Source organism: Lampetra fluviatilis, chromosome 17 (genome assembly GCF_964198595.1).
Source record: "Lampetra fluviatilis chromosome 17, kcLamFluv1.1, whole genome shotgun sequence".
Lineage (NCBI taxonomy): Eukaryota > Metazoa > Chordata > Hyperoartia > Petromyzontiformes > Petromyzontidae > Lampetra > Lampetra fluviatilis.
In genome coordinates this window covers 10778842-10799498 of record NC_136291.1, presented here as the reverse complement: position 1 = coordinate 10799498, position 20657 = coordinate 10778842, and the positions used below count along the sequence as shown (strand labels likewise).

The window sequence follows — 20657 nt, the reverse complement described above, 5'->3', positions numbered from 1 at the left end:
CCAGCAACAGCAGCGGCGAGAGCGAGCAAATCGCAGGGCTGCGCCTTTACCTTCACCCCCTGTCATGTCGCGGTGCGGGGTGGGGGCGTGCACCTGTCCGGTGTCCGCCGCTTGCCGTTCTCTGCCACCTCGAGCATGAGGTCGGAGGAGTCGACGGGAGAGGTAGCGTTGGCGTCCAGCAGCAGCTGCTCGTTCTGGGCCAGGTACTGAGCCGGCGTCTGCTTGGCGAGCCGCGCGCAGTGCAGGAGCTCCCGCTGCAGCAGCGGCAAGTTGGCCTGGGCACGCACGCAGAGACGCATACGCATCAGATCGGATCGCACATGGGGAGGGGGGGCTACACAGCGGCAGCGCGTGGCCGTCGCGTTCCACTCGGCCATCCGCGTCCTTCCGCGGCCGCGAGGCCGGTCGCTTCCCAGTCCCAACCCCTGGGGTAATCGAGCGTGCCCGTCTCGCCGCGAGCACAGGGTGACGACGGCCGCTCGTTTACGTTGCCAGCCGTGAGCTGGAGACAATGAAACTCCACGTTCCTATGGACGAGGGGGGGCCAGTAGAACGAGCACGGGATGGCTTCTCGCCAAGTGGCACCGATGCTATTGACCTCGTCGGAGAGAAATACCTTTGATTGTGCCGAGTCGACTTCCAAGCGGGGCCTTGAGCTTGCGACGCTCCCGACTGCGAGTCGAACATTCGGACTACGACGCCAGCCGGCCGGCCGGATCCGTTGCCGCAACGGCGCACATTTCCACATGATGTGCATTTCTCCTTGCCAGCAATCTTCCAGCCGGTAAGCACGCGTGCACGTGCACACGCATGCGCAAGTCCAGTCAATTTACTGCTGGATGAGGGTCTCCCCGCACCGTGCGGGTTCGTAGGTGCTGTTTGACCACACTTCCTCTGCACGTCGCGACTGCACGGGGTTGGTAAAGCCGGGCAGTGTAGACCTGTTGTTGTGGAGTGACTCATGCAGCCAGATATGGCTGCAGGGTTTGGTGGTAGTACATGTTGTTTATGTCGTTTATTGTGAAATTTCGGTCACAGTTCCTATGATCACTGTTACATTGCTTATGGCTTTATATTGGTGATTTCGAAAGGTTTTTAGTTTGGCCATGTTTGTTTGTTGTAGTACCGAGTTAGAATGATGGCTTTAATCTAAGTTGTCTTGTGGTTGTTGTTGTTGTTGTTTGACTTGCATCCCACTGGAATTTTTGCACAGCGTTGGTGTACGGTGCTTTTTTCTGAAAGACTTTTCAGTTTTTTCCTCGAATTTTTCTGTTTGCGCATAGTCACTTTAAGATGTTTTCTTGTTCATGTTCATGTTTTTTGTTTGTTGTGGTTGCACCCGATTCAAGAGCCGAATGGCTCACAGGGCTATACCAAATAAATGAAACTGAAACTGGAAAACATGGGGAGCGACGGGTACGGTACAACAGTGGTCGTCGCTGCACTGCTCCCTGCTGCTGTGCGCAGTGTTAAGTCATTGGCCTGGGAGATGAAGGACAAACAGGCGAGGGAATGCCTCAATACTGAGGTCCGCGATCAAATTACTGTCATTTAAGAAGATACTGGGGGGTTAGCGTCGATCTACAATCAATGCCAAGCACAGCAAACTCTGTCCAGTCTGGAGCCATCGGAAATACTAGCCATAAAGAGGGTCGTAGAGCAGAGTGTAAAACCCTGCATGGCTGAAGGTCATGCCCTTTACAAATACACAGTCCCCCATTCTCACAAAGAAATCCTTCATGAGTCGCAGTATTCCTTCAAACAGTTGCCTTCTTGGTTAATGTTGCCATGAACGTCACTCTTTGATTCCTCCACCCTTTTCAAGGACTCGTTTCATCCACAACATTGCAGGTCGCAACAGAGACAAAGCCCACCTGTATAGCCTTAACAGACTGTTGGGGCAAGTGCTGTTAGAGAGCACCTAAGAAGGCCGGCACGGCACATGAGGGGGTGGGTGGCCAAAACCATGACCGGCGTTAATCTCCCCGGCGCTAATGTTTTTCACACTGCACTGGGTACTCATTTAAGGCTGAGTCGACCTAGGGGAGGCCCAGGACCAGCTCAGATAATCGTCAGTGGTATTGGCCGTGAGCAAGAATCGAACTTGGCTCTCCGGGTTTGTAGCGCAGCGTGCTAACCACTACACTACCGCTCCCCTGTGTCACAACAACACACTCACTCACTGACTCATTCACTCACCACTGACTCACCCACTCACTCACCCACTCACTTACCCACCCACTCACCCACTCACTCACCCACCCACTCACCCACCCACTCACCCACCCACTCACCCACCCACTCACCCACTCATCAACTCACCGACTCACCACTGACTCACTCACCCACTCACCCACCCACTCACTCACTCACCCAGTCACCATGCTGCAGGCCAAAACACTTCTCTCTCTGCTTCTGCCCTGACACTACTGCACTTTGAAACTTCCTCCTCCCATCGTCGCGTCGATTTCAAGCCATTTTATTCGTGATGGTGGTCACCCATCCAAGCACTGCCCAGGCTCAACCCCCGCTTAACTTCTGAGCTCCGTCGAGACCGGGCAACTTGGTAACAGGCAGTGGAGTTAGAAGTGCCGTCACAACGGCGGTGCAGCAGCAGCAGGGAGCAGCGACTGCACTGCTCGCGGCTGGAGGTGTAAAGCGCTCGCCCGTAACGCCACCGGCCGAATTGGTTCGGGTCAGGGGTCAGCAACCAAAATAACAAGGGGATTTTTTTCGTACGAATTCGGCATAATAAAAACAAACTCAATATTGCAAGAGCGGCGATGCGACGTGAATACGAGCCACGGGCCGCTCGACCCCTGGCCGAGGTGAACCTGAGTGTTGCCGCTGTGATCACCGCGAGGCGCTGGGCAAAAACCGCTGAGCGGGCAGCAAAATTGATGGCCATCGTCGTTGTCATTTCGTCTCGTTTACGCATGAAAGCCTGCCCAGGTTTTTGCAGTGGGGGGCGGGGGGGGCTGTTATACAGATAACAAAAAAACTGAAATCTACTTGTGTTTTCGTGGCGTGTGGGAGAGACGAGTACCTTTAAAAAGGGAATCACGAACGGGCGCAGAGGGAAGTTGGTCGCCTCCTGAAGTTTGGCATGGAACTCTTCAATAGACAGAGTCGAATTCTGAAAATGCAACACACGCACAGAGAGGCACACGCACGCAGGTTAGCACGGTTGGCACCTCCAATTTGCTCGGTTGGCTACGTACGGTGTGAAATAAGTTCAACATACAACGTATAACAAGAAATAATATGTCCTCTATAGAGTAAAGCTTCGACCGAATCTCAATTTTCAAGAGGGTCCTGCCTCAATACGTTTGGCTGGTTCCAACTGGTTATCGCACGAAGGCAATTTATTTTCTTCCCTGGAGAAAAACCCCACTCAAAAGCTCACAGCCGGCACACGGCTTCCCGAACCGGCTTGCTGTACTGCCGCCTGCTGGAAAAAACTCACGCTCCGCCGGGATCGGGAGCTCCACAAATCGGCGGCGTCACAGCCACCGCCGAGTGGGGTGATGCGCCGGGAGGGGCAGGGTGAGGGGGGCCATCGCACGCCCGGCGAGTTCAGATCGAGTTCAAAATCCCGGTGTCGCTTTTCCCGACTCCTCCCCCCCGGGGTCAGCAAAACAAGAACCGTTTTGTTGGAGGTTAAATCGTGATCGTCCAGCATCTTTGGACCGGCTCCCGCCACGGCAATGTGGAATTTCCACCAATCACTGCGACCGAGAGGGAAGAGCGCACTGCCCCGATGCCCGGTTGTGCTCTCCGCTCGCGCATGATGGGCAGCATCGGATGCTTTCAGCAGCTCCGTGCCAACGTCGAGGTCTGCTGTAGGATCTCTCCATTGCTTTGAATTATTGATGACTCTCATCCCATTCTATTCTACTCTTGCGCACGATGTCAATGTGGCCAGGCGCTAAATGCCAATGTCGGTCTGCTCGCCACGAAAGGGCTTCTGCAGAGAAAGTTAGTGTCGTTCTGCTGTTCGTTCTCCACCTCCGCCGAACGAGCGACGCTCAATTCAGCGCTCGCACACGTTGACTTTGACCAGACACAGAAGTAACAGCGAGTGTATTCCGCCAAGTTACACAACTCGTGCACATGTACGCACTAATTTTAGCACCGGTGCACTCTGATCCTGGCGAATCACGCTCATCAGTGGCAAGTGATAGCCAAATTTAGCACGACCGCCCCGGCTTGACTCGGCTTAAAATGAATACCTGGTGTGGTGGTGCGGTCAACATGATCCTATTTGGCTATGACGGGAGATGTTGGTTTTTGTAACGCACATGTGAGCACGGTGCTGTATTAGCGCGCGTGTGTGTGTGTGTGCGTGCATGTGTGCATGTCTTTGTGTGTGATCGTGCACGTGCGAATGTGCGTGCACCTAGCATGGCACAAGCGACGTGGTGACGTCACCGCCACTTAGTGGCGAATAGTGGTTGTTATTGTTGTGTGCGCGTGTGTAAGCGATGCGTCAGCGTTTAGCGCATTGCGCGATGAACCCGGCGACCCGAGTTCAAGTCACGCTCACGGCCAACAGCAGTGACGATTATCTGAACCAGCCCTGGGCCTCCCCTTGTTCGACTCAGCCTCAAATGAGTCAAACTGGTGTGATGTGTAAACATCGCCACTCGGGAAACAAAGGCGACCGAGCGTGGTGCTGGCCACCCACCCCCTTGTATGCCGTGCCGGCCTTCATAGGTGCTCGCTAACAGCAGTTGCCCCAACAGTCTATTAAGGCTATATGTGAAGTGATTTACGCTGGGGCAACCACAATTCACGCCCTTGGCGGTTCCGCAAATTGTCACAATTCATGGTCACAAATTCCTCCCCAGCAATAATTTTTTGTTGTTATATTATGACTGCATATATCACATTATATCACATTAACCCCATAATATACAACGTATATGACTAATACACATCACTTCTTACATTTACATTCAAAATTTAGAGCATCAATTGGAACCGCTAATTTGGTGCAAACCTTCTGCCTCAGCATTTTTTCCCACCTCATGACGGACGCTTGTGTTGCGCCAGAAACGTCGTGATTTATTTTATTTTCTACCTACGTGACTTTACCGAAAGAACCAAAGAGTATGGATTCCTGCAGTCACGAAAACTTCAAATCAAGATTGTGGACCAACCTACTTCACGCCCTGGCCCATTATCCCAGCCATTTGGGTTCGATGCCCAGCCATGCATGCGGGTACCACAAACCTGTCTCTGGGCCTCCTCTAGGTTTACTTGGCCTTAACCTAAAGGACCTGTCAAGGCGTGCGAACAAGCCGCCGGTATTAATAGGCGCTAACGCCACTTCATTCGCCCCCCAGTGACACCGCACCGATGCTCGAGCACATGGCGCCCGCACGGGGCGCGCGTCCGGCACGCGTTCTCGCGCGCCACGGCAGCATGCGCCATCAGTCTCGCAGGGCGCCGTCTACCGCCGCTGCCCCTGCCCCCGCGTTCTGTCGCAGTTGGTCACTATCCCGTGTGGGGGTTTCGCTCTCCGCTTTATGACATTCTTTTGCACCCCTTGCTCCTCGTCCTTTCGATGTTGGGCGTGCGAGGGGCTCGCGACGCCGCCACTGTTATGGCATCGCCGATTAGGCGGCGAAGAAATAATAATCGGCGGAGTGGGCGCCGCGAGTGGCTGCGGTGGGAGGGTGGGGGAGGGAGGGGAAGGGAGGGGAGGGGGGCCAGGCGAGTGAGGGAGGGACAGATATACGATTTCACATCCTCGGAGCGGGAGGCAGATGGGACGGCACGTGAGCCCGCGCTCGCGCACGCACGCGGCGGCCGGCTTGCAACGGGACACCGCGGACGCAAATAACCCGGACACGGCCAAAAGGGCCCGGTTACGTCACGGTCCAGCGGCGGCGTCTCCCGCGCGGCCAACCCGGCGGCGGCCGTGCCGCTCGGCCGCAATCGACCACCGGGTTCGGTCGCGGACGCTTCTCTAAGCGACCGAAGGTCAGGCGAGATTTGCGACGCGCGCATTGGAAGGGAGACCCGGGGTTTGTAGCCACGCAAACAAGTGGCGTTCACTCGTTACACTTCTACCGATGGACCGAGCGCTGCTTTGGAGTGTCAGCTGTTAATTTCTAGACGTTGATTTCAATGCATCCACGCATTGAAACATATATAGCGATCTACGCTAGGCAAACGATGGATCTACAGGCACATTAGCATGTGATTTGCTTATGATTACCATATATTATAAAACAATGTATTCTTAGGCACATGATGTAATGCATGTACCATGCACAGCTATTGCCAAGAGGAGCTATCACAGTCAAGTCTCAGCGTCTCCCTGCACCAAGAAGCACTTGTGGCGGCACTCAACTTCATTGGCGGAAATGAGCCAATCATGGAAATTCCACATTTCCAAGGCAGGGGCCACCTCGAGTAATCGAAGTTGGATTTGACCTCACGACCTTCCAATATCGATCGTCCTCGCCACTACCGCTCCGAATCCCTGTGAGAGTAGAAGTCCTCTCCTCGACAACTCCTCACATACACTGGGCCCAGCCGACCACCGATTATCCTACTTCTACGGATCGGCTCCGCCAGCTCGCCACAAATGCGTGGTGAACTCATTTCTTCAGAACGGCCTTTTTGTGTTTAGTTTGTGGTCCTTCCCCCGCAACCTCCGATTCGTGTGGTTGGCTACGTACGTAACAGCAATACTGAAGATAGAGAGAGACACAGAGAGAGAGAGGATGTAACCTGGACAACGGATATCAAATATACACACAGTTTAAAGATGTGCACCACCCCAGCGGAACCGTTTTTGCCGAAGCATATCTACGACGCTTAACTGTCCTTTTAACAGATGATTGCATAGCTGCCACGAATTTCCCGGGTATCTGGGCTTAACTTTCAACAACCTCTTTTTTTGAGCTGCTTAGTTAGGGGCCCAGCTCTCTGATCCGCACACACCGAAACAGTCCATTTTCTTTACACTCAAGACTGATCTCTCTTCCCTTACAAAGTGGTTTCCGTAGCCCATCAAGCACCTGCCCTACTAAAGCACAACACCTCAGTGCCCACTGCAAGACGGGTGCTATGTTTGCGTTCTCAAGGGTGTAACGTCTTGGCTGGCTGGGAGGTGTTTTCACTCGGAAACGCGCCACTTCTGGAGCTGGCTCAGGACCAACACGGTTAACCCAGCACCAGTCAGACACATTCAGACAAGGCTCTGTCACCTAGCACCATTGTTTTTTACTCTGTTTAGTTGTGCGTACAAGTTCGTTGCTATATTCTTGGTTCTTTCGGTAAAGTCACGTAGAAGGGAAATAATAATAAAATAATAACAATAAAACATTATATAATTCTCACGACGTTTCGGCCACAACGCAAGCAGCTGCTTTACCGAAAGAACCAAGAATATGAATCCCTGCAGTCACGAAAGCTTTAAATCGAAATATAAGTTCGCTGCTCTTTATACAACGGAGTGACAGACTGGCCCTGTGATAGTTTCTCCTTAAAAAACGAACCGGATCAGTTTCTGACACGATGTTTAAACAAGAGAGTTAGACCGATCTGTGATCGGATCTCTAGAAATCTGACAGACCAGTCTCTCTCTCTCTGTCCCTGCTACAAATTCCTCGGCCTCATTATCGACTCAGTGCTCACCTTCCACATACACAATGACTATACGTAATGAAAAAAGGGAAAGGTTTTATACACGAAGGCTTTCGCGACCAATATCGTCCATAATATTTAAGGAACGAAACAAGTGGACTTCTCTACAAATCTGGCTGTCGCCTGATGAAGCTAGTTGTAATTACTGGTGAAACTTCGTACTCAGTTTGTAAATGTTGTGGCTTGGCTCTCCAACACACCGGTGTGCTGTACTCGTGACGAATTGGCACGTTCTGTTTACGTGACGACCCTTACTGATTGGCTGTGTCGGGTGGTGGCGGGTTTAACGACACAATTATATATTTACGCAAACTAACCCAAAAAAACCTATATTATGGATGATATTGGTCACGAAAGCCTACGTGTTAAACTAACCTAAAAACTTTTGCTATTTTACCAGGTAAGGCCCACTGAGCTATTTCAGAAGTCACCTGGCCACAAAGTGATTGCTCAACGAAGTGGCTTATCAAGTGGAAATTATAGCAGCCAAATACTCTAAACGCAAATTCCAAATGTTGATGGAAAAACCGGAGGACCCGGAGAATAATCCACACGACTAGGACAACAACATGCAAACTACAAATATACAGGTGTCAGTGTTGGGATCGAACCCACAACCTCCTGTATACCAGGTAAGGGAGTTAACATCTAGCTGTTGTAGTGCCCACTCTCCTTAATAAACTAAAGCCTCTTTATCATAAGATGCTCCTTACAGAGCTCATCGCTCTATAGAACTTTACTCTAAAGCTAGTATGACCTCTCCGGGAGATATACACTGGGCAATCTTCATCCACAACGTTTTTTTAATCCAAATCAGCTCAGTGTTTCATGGACACTCTCCATCCATTAAGAAATCCAAAATTAGATAGGACCTCTGATTAACTGATGACCATTTTTTTTTTACCAGGCAAGGCCCACTGAGCTCCATGGCTCTTTATCAGAAGCGACCTGGCCACAAGTGATATCTCAATGAAGTGGCTTTTTACATAGATGTTTATAGCCACCAAATCGTCGAAACGCGTGCTTCTAAATGTTGATGGAAAACCGGAGGACCCGGAGAATAATCCACACGACCAGGACAAGAACATGCAAACTACAAATATGCAGCAGGCATCAGGGTCAGGATCGAACCCCCGACCTCATGCACACCAGGCGAAGTAGTTGACATTCACCTTCTCTAGACATGGTGTGTTTGAAGGCCACGGTGCAGCATTACCTCTGCCAATGCTACAGCTCAGCTCGATTATGCCTGAGGGTGAACGTAGGGTTTACTTACATATGGCCATGACGGGATATTGTGTTTGTTATTTATATCTAAGCCCTATTAATTGTTTATTCGATTTGCAGGTGCTTCTGACGTGGGTTTCATGTTATTGGCACATTCCCAACCTATCCTGAAGCTGCAACCACTGCCGCCGATCTTGGGCTGTGGTCGTCATTGCCAAAGAGCTGCTGAGCTCAATGGGGGCCTTACTTGCTGATATAGTCTGAGTATGAGTCTGCTCTCTGCCTCTCTCTCTGCCTCTCCCTCCATCTCTCTACCTCTGTGTTTTGACTCTCCCTGCCTCTCTTTTTCTGTATCTATATCCTTTTGCCTCTCTGCCTCTCTTTCTTTCTCTCTCCCTCTTTCTGCCTCTGAGCCTCTCCCTGCCTCTCCGCCTTTCCCCGTCTCTGCATCTCTCCGTGCCTCTCTCCCAGCCGCTCTCTCTCCGCCATCGCCCCCATCCCGTGCTCTTCCACTCACCACGAGGCCCAGCACGAGCGTCCGCACGCGCTCGCCGATCTCGGGCGAGATGTCGGAGCCGAACTGCTGCAGCGTCGTGAGGAAGCGCTTGAGCTTGCTGAGCTGGCGGGCGCCGCACGCCGGCGGCAGCTGCTGATTGGCCAGCGAGGAGGAGGACGAGGACGCGGGGCCGTTGCCGAAGCCGTTGGGCGGGGAAGGGGCGCCGTTCATTCCCGGCGGAGAGTGGCCCACACCGTTCAGCACTGCGAGAAGAGAGAAGGTGGGGCGGGGGGGCGAGAGGGAGGTGAGGCGGGATGAACGAGTGGGTGAGGGTGAGCGGCGGGGTGGTTGCGTGGGTGAGCGGCGGGGTGGTCGAGTGGGTGAGTAGCCAAGTGGTTGAGTGGGTGAACAGCAGGGTGAATGAGTGGGTGAGCGGCGGAGTGGACGAGTGGGTGAGCGGCGGGGCGCCCGTGTGGGCGACTGCTCACTGCTCGTGGGCGTGAAGGAGCTGGCTCGGTTGATGCTCTGCGTGGCGGGGGGAGGGGGAGGCATGGCGGCTTGCGGAACGCTGCGGATCGGAGGAGTCGATCTGGAGGAGGCCTTCACGTCCGAGGGGGAGTCGGGCATCCTGGTGCGCGCGGGATGGCAGGGCACCTGGGCAGAGGAGGAGGTGGCGACAGCACACGGGCAGCAGCGTGGACAGCATGGTTAGTGAGCGCCAGATGCAATGCATTGTGGGTCTGAGTAGCGTCTAAATCCAACCACACCTTGAGATGTTAAAACAAAACAAGTGTTTACTTTCACCACAACGAAACAGCAACTGGAATTTTTTTGGCTGAATTGGCCTAGGAGAGGCCCAGACCAGGTTCAGGTTCCTATTTTCCACGTTGTTGCGCATCTTTTATGGTGGTCCTGCTATAATAAGCCATTATTGCCACAGCCTGTGTAGGCCTTAATATGTGCTCACTAACAGCACCCAAACCAAGTCTTCATCAAAGTTAATTGAGGTATTTGAGCGTGTCTCCTGCACGATTGTCTCTGTGTACGTGCGTCTGTCTTTGTGTCTGAACATGTGTCTGTGTGCGTGTGCGCGTGTCTGTGTGCGTGTGCGCGTGTCTGTGTGTGTCAATCTGTGCACGTGTGTACGTGCACGTGTCCGTGTGTCATCATATGAGAAGTGGTAGTATAGTGGTAAGCACACCGCACTCGGTACCCATCGACCTGAATTCGATTCCTGCTCACGACCAACCCTGGTGACGATCATCTCCACCGGTCCTGGGCCTCCCAAGGTCGACTCAGCCTCAAATGAATACGCCTAGTGCGATGCGTAAACATCGAGACAAAGGGAGCTGGGCGTGGTTGTGGCCACCCACAGCCTCGTGTGGCCATGCTGGCCGTTATAAATGCTCGCTAACGGCACTTGCCCCCATAGTCCGTTGAGGCTATATGGGGGATCTCGGTCTTTATCTTCGGGTCTGTTTGTGTGAAGCTCATATTTTTGTTTGCCAAACAGATGCAATTAAGCGCAATGCAACAAAACCCTCGCTTTTAAAACAGAAGTCAACACCTGCACAAGCCCGATTCATTTCTGTAAAAATGCATCGTCGGCACAACAAGTCTAAATATTTAACTTGAAAACGCATTCACTTGGGCGCAGCACTTGCAACATGCGCGCCCCCCCGTATGCCTCCATTTGGCAAAACGGACACGAAACAATGCGAACGACGATCGCGCACAGGCACGCGCAGTGGCAGTTCCCTGCCAAGAGAAGGAATTTCGCTTCCTGGGTGGGGCCTGGCTCGCCAATGTGGCTTTTCAATGACAGTGAAATGAGAGTTAATTATGATGCCAGTTGAATGTGAATTGATGTAGCACCGTAATCAATAATCAATAAGGGGTTTTACTTTTAAACGGTCAAAGCATTGCGCAGTACTAACTTCTGGTGGCCTTGAGCGAGCGGTGGAAATTCCACATTCCCGTGTTTGGGGCTAATCTCTCCAACGGGTGGCCACTGCTGACTTACCACAGAGTGGTACGTTATTTTAACAGCCCCAAAGAGATGATGGGCTGGGGCTAGGGATTTTAAATTCACGATAATTTCATTACGGGTCAGGCAATCTAGCCATTGAACCAGGCTTTTCCTATTTTTTTTATTTTAGATGCAAATAAAAATAAGGTACGAGAGAATTCATGAACGAAAATTGTTGCCCATGTCAATGAGTGCAGCAATGCTGGCAGCGTCTTCCGAAGGTTAGGGTATGTGTGCGCATTCCGGCAGACTGCACGTATGTATATAGAACTTCTTTTGCGCCATACGTAGCCAACCGTGCTCATCGGGAGGTGTGAGGGAAAGACAACAAACTAAACACAAAAAGCAGTTCTCAAGAAATGAGTGTTCAATCTCGAGTTAAAAGTGCGAAGTTCTCAGTGGCTTCTTAAAGCTGTGGTGGCTTCGAGGCTGCTCGATTTACCGAAAGCACACAAACCCCCAACCACGAAGTTGATGCCATTGAATATGCATGGCATCGCACAAGGTGGCCAGGCGAGTCAGACTTAAGTCGGAACCATCCTGAGATCCTGCGTTTTGGAATCCCCATTGGTCCACACGCGACTAAAACGCAGGTGTCGTAAGTCGTGAGCTGGATGGTCTAATCCAGTGCTTCTCAAAGAAAACGATTATTTGTAAGGCCCACTGAGCTATGAAGCTCTTTTTCAATAGCGACTTGGCCAAAGACGATAACGCAACGAAGTGGCTTATCACGTGTGATAGTTATAGCAGTGGCCAAATACTCGCGATGCATGCTTCTAAAGATGGAGGGAAAAATCGGAGGACCCGGAGAAAAAAATCCATGCGACCACGGGGAGAGAGCGACAAGCAAACTCCAAATATCCACAGCAGGGATCAGGGTTGGGACCAAAGCCACGGCCTGCTGTGTGTGGTCCCCGGTTACACCGGTGGTCCGCAATGGTCCTCCATGTGGTCCGCCGTGACCGAGATGCAAACGCAGGTTGATCTGGACAATAATTCCAATGTGTATACCTTTTTTTCGGACATTAATATTTTTCTTATGATATTTAATAAAAAATGAAGTTAAGTAAACTACACTGATTAAACCACGCTTACCCTAAGATCTAAATGCACCCCACTCAAAAGAAACCTTATCGCTGCATTGAAAATAAAAATTGTCCCAGTGATATGAATAATCTTGTATTACTGCTATTTAGAGATACGTTTAATGCGTTTTGTCACCAAGGTTTGGGGGGGGGGGATCTGTGTGGGTCCACGGAAATGTTTGCATCGGCTGAGTAGTCCGCGGGGCCAAACAAAGTTTCAGAAACACCGCTCTAACTCGATCACCTACGACCAAAACAAAAACTGCAAAGTGTCCATGGCAATCAATTGAGCCAAGCCAAATGACTGCAATTTTTGTTGATGTAAAAAAAAGAATCAGGGGAGCGAGGCGAACGTCCACCTTCTGGTTTGACGACGACACATCGGAAACCGGCTTGCTCATTCGCCTTTTGCGCCAACGATCCTAGCAGAGGCCGATTCGTTTGGTTTATTGTCCGACGCGGCCCTGTCGGCCTCTGTGGATGTCAGACGTCACTGGAGACCAGCCTGCCGGTCTGTGGTCTAAAGAAGACCGTGCATCCATGAGCAGTTGGATACCGTGTTCATTAAAAACAACGTAATTAAACAGAGGTTAATTAAAAACAGGTTAATTGTAACAGATGGAATACTGTAACAGGTTCAAAGAAATCAATTAAGGGAATTTAAACTCTCACCGTGTTGAATTGATAATTGCCCTTTTTTCAGAATTTTCTACAGCTATGCAAGAAAGGGCATTTCTCTACCCGTGGCCTATTGTGGCTTTAATCTGACCACCAAAAACTCCCCATGCAGATGAGCAAAGGGTGGGCACTCATCTCCACTGAAAACCACAATCCCGTGGTTACAACTCCATGCTTCTATGACGAGGTCAGTCTGTCCATAGCACAGCTACTGCCGACTTGTCACGGTTATCGAGACCGCAGAGAGGAAGAAACGTGTTGACCCCCAGCCGAGATTTAAACTCACGCCCTTCCGTTTGCAAGGCGAGTGCTTGAACAACCACGCTATTCGGCTGGATTATGGTAGTTTGACCATCATCACGAGATATAAGGAGATATACAGGGACAGATACATTATCTACTTATTTCTTTTGTGATTTTTATTCTCCACAACAGCGCTCATGATTATTTTGTGATGCGAATATCAACATCTTCAAATCGTCACACACCAGGCTGCTGCGCATATCTCCTTCATGAATGGAAAATTAAAGACAAGGCACAGTAGTGTGACTGTGGCCATGCAAAGCAAGCTACGGACCGCATCGTAACCCGCTGTAGTCTACGCTCCTTCAATGGAGGAGGAATAGGAAAACTACTTAAGGAGAAGCACTCTCGTGGCTAGCAGACCTCAACATTGGCATTCAACTCCTGACCACATTACCATCGTGCGCAAGAGCAGAACAGCATCGGATGATCGCCATCAATAATTCAAAGCAATGGAGAGATCCTCGAGTTGCGCAGCCAGGCCCTCCCATTTGCGGGTCGTCATCGGCACGATGTCCGACGCTTCGCTCCATGTGCCGGGGAGCTCCTTCGGGATGCGGCAACGTCGTCGGACATCGTCGCGAGCAGCGCACCGCACCGAGCTACACGGCGCACCTGACAGAACCTGCGCCGCACTATCCACGTGAGAGATTCCATGGACCCTGACCAAATACTTCCCTTGCTGGTGCCACCCAATGAGCTTCAGTTGTAGGTGTATGCACGGATGTCAAAACTCGAATTGCACCAAGAGCTTTCAAAGTTGTATAATAGTCGTATTTCACGAGTACGTTAACACGTACACATTTCCCTCGCTGTACGCGGTAGTAGTAGATGCGTTCCGAAAAAAGGGGCGCACACAAAGTGAAACGGCACAAGACGGTCTGCCTGCCGGCTCGCGCGTACAGTACACACACACACACAATGTTGCCCCACGTCCGACCGTATTAGCAGCGTGTAGAGTGAATACGACGCGCATTATATAGCGAATTCTGGGTGGAAATACGTCAGCCGCCGTATATACAGCGCGAAATCGTACAAACCAAACCCCGCGCAGAGCGGGGCAAACCCGCACTTCCACTTTCATACACCGTCTCGCAGAAACCGGCGTCGTTAAATATCTGCCACGCGCGGCAATACCGAATTCTCTTCTGGCCCGGGGATTAAGGCAAAACCTGCATTGGGCACGACGCAAGGTGCCCACCCCCTCCCCCCGGGGCTCTTACCTGGCCTAATGGCTGAGCCAGGTGTTGCTGCCCAGCAGGGACGGGGGAAACGTTTCCTCGGTTACAGCTGAAGGAAACGGCAGATGCTGATGTTTGGTTTTTGCGGACAGGGCAGCTGTGTCTATGAAACGGCAAACAAAAGGGCTTTCATTCGGCACCGGCGCTGCCGCACTGCTGTTTCAATCATTTATTTAAATAGCAAAATGCCGTATTGTAATAGACAAACCTCACCTAGTCGCCTCTTTGCAAATAGTAGGAAGATGAGCCCCCTTTTTTTCTGCAATTACACTGGAGTGGAAGGTTTATTGTGTTTTCCTCTGCAAAACCGCATCTGCGCGCAACGCAGATGCGCGCCCGGCAGGTCGAGGACACGCACGCCCATTAAGCCAGGGCCCTACGCAGCACTCGCGACGTGCACATCATTGCAAATTGAGATTCGTTTTTTTGTTTTTGCCAAAAAATGGTACATCGTGCGATTTGCAAATGCAGAGGGGGGGAGGTGCGGGGGACGACGCACGGCTCACGAGGAATTTTTTTACATTTTTTTTTTGTTACACAAATAGCGTATACCGGGCGATGTGCTCACCACGGATGCCGGCGGATTTTTTGCGAATTACTGCGAGGACAGATGCGCCGTGGCTAGAGCTCTCCGCGCGAACAAAGGCGGTCGCCACGTCACGCGCGTTCAAGATGCGCTTCTGCGGCCGTCTGGAACGCTCTTTCCTTTCGAGATTAGGAAGCCATTGGGAGCTGTGCACTTTTAAATCGTCATCTCGATTGAAAACTCATACAACTGCTTTTTGTGCTTAGTTTTTTGTTCTTCCCCCCCCCGCCCGCACCTCTGATTAGCACGGTAGGCGACGTAGGGTGCGCGAATGAAAAACAAACATGCGCACACGCATAAACACATCAGATCGGTTACAAAGGAGAGGGGCCCCTCTGGCAAACGAGCTCGTTTGGTTATGAATATATATGTGTGTGTATATGGAAATATTTTCCAGTGGCGGTATATTCCATAAACAGTATTTAAAATGTGTATTTCAATACAAATGTTTGTATAGATATTAAATCATCATTTTACATGTATCTTATATATATGGGTCAGATTTATTGTATGTATTTACTGCTCTAGCGTGATGATTTATATTTGCTTTATTACATGTCCACATTTGCAACGATATTCATGTTTTTTGTCAATAAAAATTTATAAACATTTTCAGCCCTTTGTGAATGCATGGGTGGGTTGAGTGCCTCTCCCTAATCCGGCGAGTTCATGGGGGTGGTGGGGGGAATGTTTGACTATACTTCACCACACTGGTCAGTGCAGATAATGGAGCACGGTGCAGCACAGGACACAGTTTAGACTGTGACCCTCTTCTGGGGGACAGTAAACTCGTGTTGATTCTACACTGCACCTGGGTCGCTGGCACCATGGCCAGAGCACGCCATGCACAATCAGAAACATGGCAACTTCAAATCTCGGCCCACACCAATCCTCCATCGTCAATAAAAATGAGTAGGCACTTCACGCAAGATCAACCAGTGCTCAACCTATCGAAGAGACTGGCCTCCGGCGAGAGAATGTCGAATTCCCACCACTGAATCAGAATATTTATTCAGACTGGAGAAAGCCGATGAGCCACCAAGCTCGTTATCACAGATGTCCAGATGAGCGCATGCCCTGCCTCGTTGGAACGTAGCAGAGACGCTCTCGAAGTCTGTGCGGAATGGACGGACGCCTTTCCTGAGTGAACCCAGGCTCCTGAATGAGGTCAAGTGCAGGAAGCTGCAACGTCTCAGGTGTGTGGCCGTGACGAATGGTGAATCGGCATGCCGAGGATCGTGGCGGAGGAGGAGGAGGAGGGAACTCTGCACGGGGCGAGGGGAAGAAGACGACGGCGGACACCTCGATCTGACTCGAAGTTAGACATCAATCGCTGGACGGGATGGAAGCTGTCCCATCTGAAAATACTCGGTGATGGACAGGGAGAAGCGGCGGCAGCACCGCCACTGTGGCTAGGAGGTGTCAGTGAAGGAAGGAGAAGCGGGAGAGTGCGAGCGAGCGAGCGAGCGCGCCCGAGAGGGCCCAACATCTGCGCGAGCAGCTGTCGCGAGCGACGGCCACACCCAGAGAGCGGGGGGGGGGGGTCACGCCGCCAGCCACGGTCATCCCAAAGCCCCCCCCACCTCTCCCCCCCCCCTCGCCCCCCCTCGCCCCCCCTCTCAAGGGGGCCACGGCAAACAACAGCTGACGGCGGTCACGGGACAGGACATGGCGACATCTCAAATGCTCAGGGCAGCTGTCCATGTCTCTCTCTCTCTCCCCTGCCGGACCCGACTAAAACACCTCTCACCACCACAACCACCACCATCACCCAGCCCCCCAACCCCGACTGTCTTGCACTCCACCCATGTTGGGAATCGATTCAAATTTAGCACAGTGACACTCGCGGCGCAAGGTATTAGAAAGGTCTCTCTGCACCGTCTGGGCCGAATCGAAGCAGCTTACACGTAGCCACGGCCGCTGCCCGCAGTGGCGGCATCACGCCTGGGATGGCGACGCTGCGTAGCGACCGTTTACATCTCCCCGCACGAACAGAGAGACACACCCTCCCTACAGCGCCACAGACCGCAGGACGTGTGTTGTTAGCAAGCGCCTATTAAGGTTGGTGGAGAGGCGCTTTGCGTGATGAAAAAAAAAACGAGTGCTTCTCCGAGGGTCGGTCACTCGAATTGTAAATGTTGTGGGTTTACTCTCCAACACACCGGTGCGCTGAAAGTAGTAACCAATTGGCACGTTCTGTTTACATGACAAACCTTACTAATTGGCTTTGTCGGGTGCTGGCGGTGGTGGGTTAACGACACATTTATATTTAAACCTTTATTATGAGTGTATGTCAACTCGAGCTCTCAAACGTTGGCTGCTGTGGCCAGAACCTTTTGCACCGTCACTGATGTTCATGCACCACATCGCGTTCAAGGCTGCATTGACCCCCCCGAGGAGCAGAGGGGGGGGGGGAGGCCCAATCGCGGGTTCATTTACCGGACCGTCCGACGGTGTCGATGTTTGCAGCGGCACGGAGTTGGCGGACGAGCGGCCGCTTGTGTTGGTGAGCGGCAGCGAGCGCACGGCCACGGCGGGGGTGACCCCAACCCCAGCTATTCCTGGAGCCGCGTCGATGAGGCCCCCCCCCCCCCCCCCCCCCGTTTCTATACCGATATCGAGAAGGAGCTCCCCCCCACGTAACGCTAAGCTCATCTTTTAACCAAAGGCAATCGTGGTCAAGGCAGCGTGGTGGAGTTGCGGGTGGGTGCGCGCTTTGGAATCGCACTGAGAGACCGACAGAGGAGCGCATGGATCAGGGAATGCGCACGAGTTGGAGGAGGCATTTCGACTAAATAGTGAAGTGGGCTTGGGCAGGACACGTCATGGATCGAAGTGATGATAAAACTAAAACTAAACTATTATTATTTTACCAGGTAAGGCCCACTGAGCTATATGGCTCTTTTTCAGAAGTGACCTGGCCACAAATGATAGCCCAACGAAGTGGCTTATCACGTGGAAATGTATAGCAGCCAAATACTTGAAACGCACGTTGACGCTAAATGTGGAGTGAAAACCCAGAGGGCCCGGATAAAAATCCACGTGATCACGGGGAGAGAGACACGCAAACTCCAAATAAATAGGCGAGGTCGGTAACATCTACTCTGCTGAACCCAGGGGCACGTAACCTGAACGCACGGTAGATGGTGCTACGAACAAAACATCCGACAGAATTCCACGAACGTTCCAAAACGCTCCGCCACCTCTGCACGTGGAGACCACACGTGGCTTCACCTGACCTCACGTGGCGGGGTCTCAATGCGCAATATCAGCATGAACCAAAGCGCCATTCTCGTTGAAAGTTTATTTTCATTTGTTGCACGGGCGACGGGCCCCCGTTTAGCCGCTTGCCCGGCTAATTTGCCGAGGGAGATCCGTGGTGCGCGGGCACAGCGACGTCGACAACGAACGACAAAAACAGAAGACAAGAACATGAACAAACGAGGCGTTCAACGGTCGTTAATAAACGAAACGCACGCGAATCAAAAAGGGTGCAAGCGTGTTATGAATGTTCGGTACAAGCGCACGGGAGCTCTATGCTGTATTTGAGTCCAGCGGCGACGTAAACACACACGCGCAGATCGAAAAAGACAATTACAGCACTGACTGGATGAAAGTGGGTGCCACGGTGCGAGATGTCAACTACCTCGCCTGGTATACAGGAGGTCGTGGGCTCGATCCCAACCCTGACGTCTGTATATTTGGAGTTTGCATGTTCTCTCGGTGGGCAAATGGATTTTTCTCCAGGTCCTACAGTTTTTCCCCTCCACACTTTAAATCAACATCACGCGTTTAGAAAAAAGAAAAAGCTTATATAGCAGCTCAGTGGGCCTGATTGCCTGGTAAAATAAAAATAATAGTTCAGCTAAAAGTCAAAGGTGGGTGCTTTAAGGGAGAGACTGGGTCCAGCCGCAGACACGTGGAGTGGAGATGAGGCGATTTGTAAAAAAAATAACATACTTAAAACGGTCGCAGCGTACATCATAGACTGCACTTGAAATTAAAGTGGAAGGTTTAATTTAGAAGTTTGGGAAGGGTTAATTTTGAAAAGTAATCTGCGACTACCGGTTTACACCCGAGGCTGCAGAAGTCGCCTAATTCGAACGTCTATTTGCGACGTTCAAAAGTCTTGGAACACATATCAAGACACCGCTGTATTTAGTTTACGTGAACAGGCACTCTTGTAAGGCAACTGCTAAAATTGCAGCGAGATCAAAGTGATGAAATATGATCAAGTATGACGTACGGATTGGAAACGTGGGACATTGACAGAGATAACGGGAAAAAGCTGAAAAGTTCACAAACTAGCATCAAAATCTTTATTTAGACTGGAGGAATCCGATGATCTATGAAGCTCTTTTTCACAGATTTCCAGTAGAGGCAGGTGAGCAAGTTACATAAACAAAACGTGGAATAAAGAACACACGAGTAAGATGGAGAAAATTTAAGCAAGAAAAACAAAAAAATACGTATCAATAAAGCATACAAGTACAAATTGCACTGGTACACACATTTCTGCTGATTTGTCAAGACCAAAGGCAATGGTGGGCAAGGCAGCGTGGTGGAGGGGTGGAGGGGGGTGGTGGGGGGGGTCCACGCTTTAGAATTACACTGAGAGATGGACAGAGGAACACGTGGATCAGGGAATGCGCGGAAGTTGGAGGAGGCATATCGACTGAAGAGTGAAGTGGGCTAGGGCATGAAACATCGTGGCTATAGGGGACGATAAAACTAAACTGTAAACTGTTTTGATTTTAGCAGGTAAGGCTCTTTTTCAGAAGCGACCTGGCTACCACAAATGATAGCTCAACGAAGTGGCCTGTCACGTGGAAATGTATAGCAGCCAAATACTCTAAACGCGTGTTTCTAACTGTGGAGGGAAACCCCCAGAGGACCCGGAGAAAAAACCCACGTGACCACGGGGAGAGAGACACATGCAGACTCCAAATATACAGCAGGTGTCAGGATCGGGATCTAACCAACGACCTCCTGCCTACTAGGGCTGAACGATTTATGGAAAATATCTAATTGCGATTTTTATGACGGATATTGCGATTGCGATTTGATTTGCGATTCAATTTTTCTAAGTTAAGCTTCAGTTCAATATTCACTTTGTAATAGATTTAAAACATGTGATGGAGCATTACCACAAGATACCGTAAAAATATGAACTGCTCTATATATTCTAATGCAAGGATGAGACCTTAAAATATATGAATTGCTTCCAACATGTATCTATTAAAATGTTTTAATTGAAATATCACAACCAAGCATAGAACAATTATTAAGTTAAATAAATAAAGTTATAATAATGAAAAAACAAGAGAATTCAAATAAGAAAGTACAGTAA

The 20657-nt window shown here is 50.9% G+C and overlaps 1 protein-coding gene across 2 annotated transcripts in view; it reads right to left on the bottom strand.

Moving 5' to 3' along the window:
• Positions 1-20657, bottom strand: part of LOC144936933 (protein CBFA2T1-like) — a 67681-nt gene that overhangs the window by 7884 nt on the left and 39140 nt on the right. For both annotated transcript variants that reach the window (XM_078864173.1, XM_078864174.1), the window contains exons 2-5: positions 9874-10039; positions 9407-9648; positions 3047-3136; positions 94-275 (exon numbers count right to left, since the gene is read on the bottom strand). In XM_078864173.1, the coding sequence (XP_078720299.1) occupies positions 94-275; positions 3047-3136; positions 9407-9648; positions 9874-10012 (653 nt within the window). In that variant the 5' untranslated portion in view covers positions 10013-10039. The remainder of the gene's footprint in view (positions 1-93; positions 276-3046; positions 3137-9406; positions 9649-9873; positions 10040-20657) is intronic.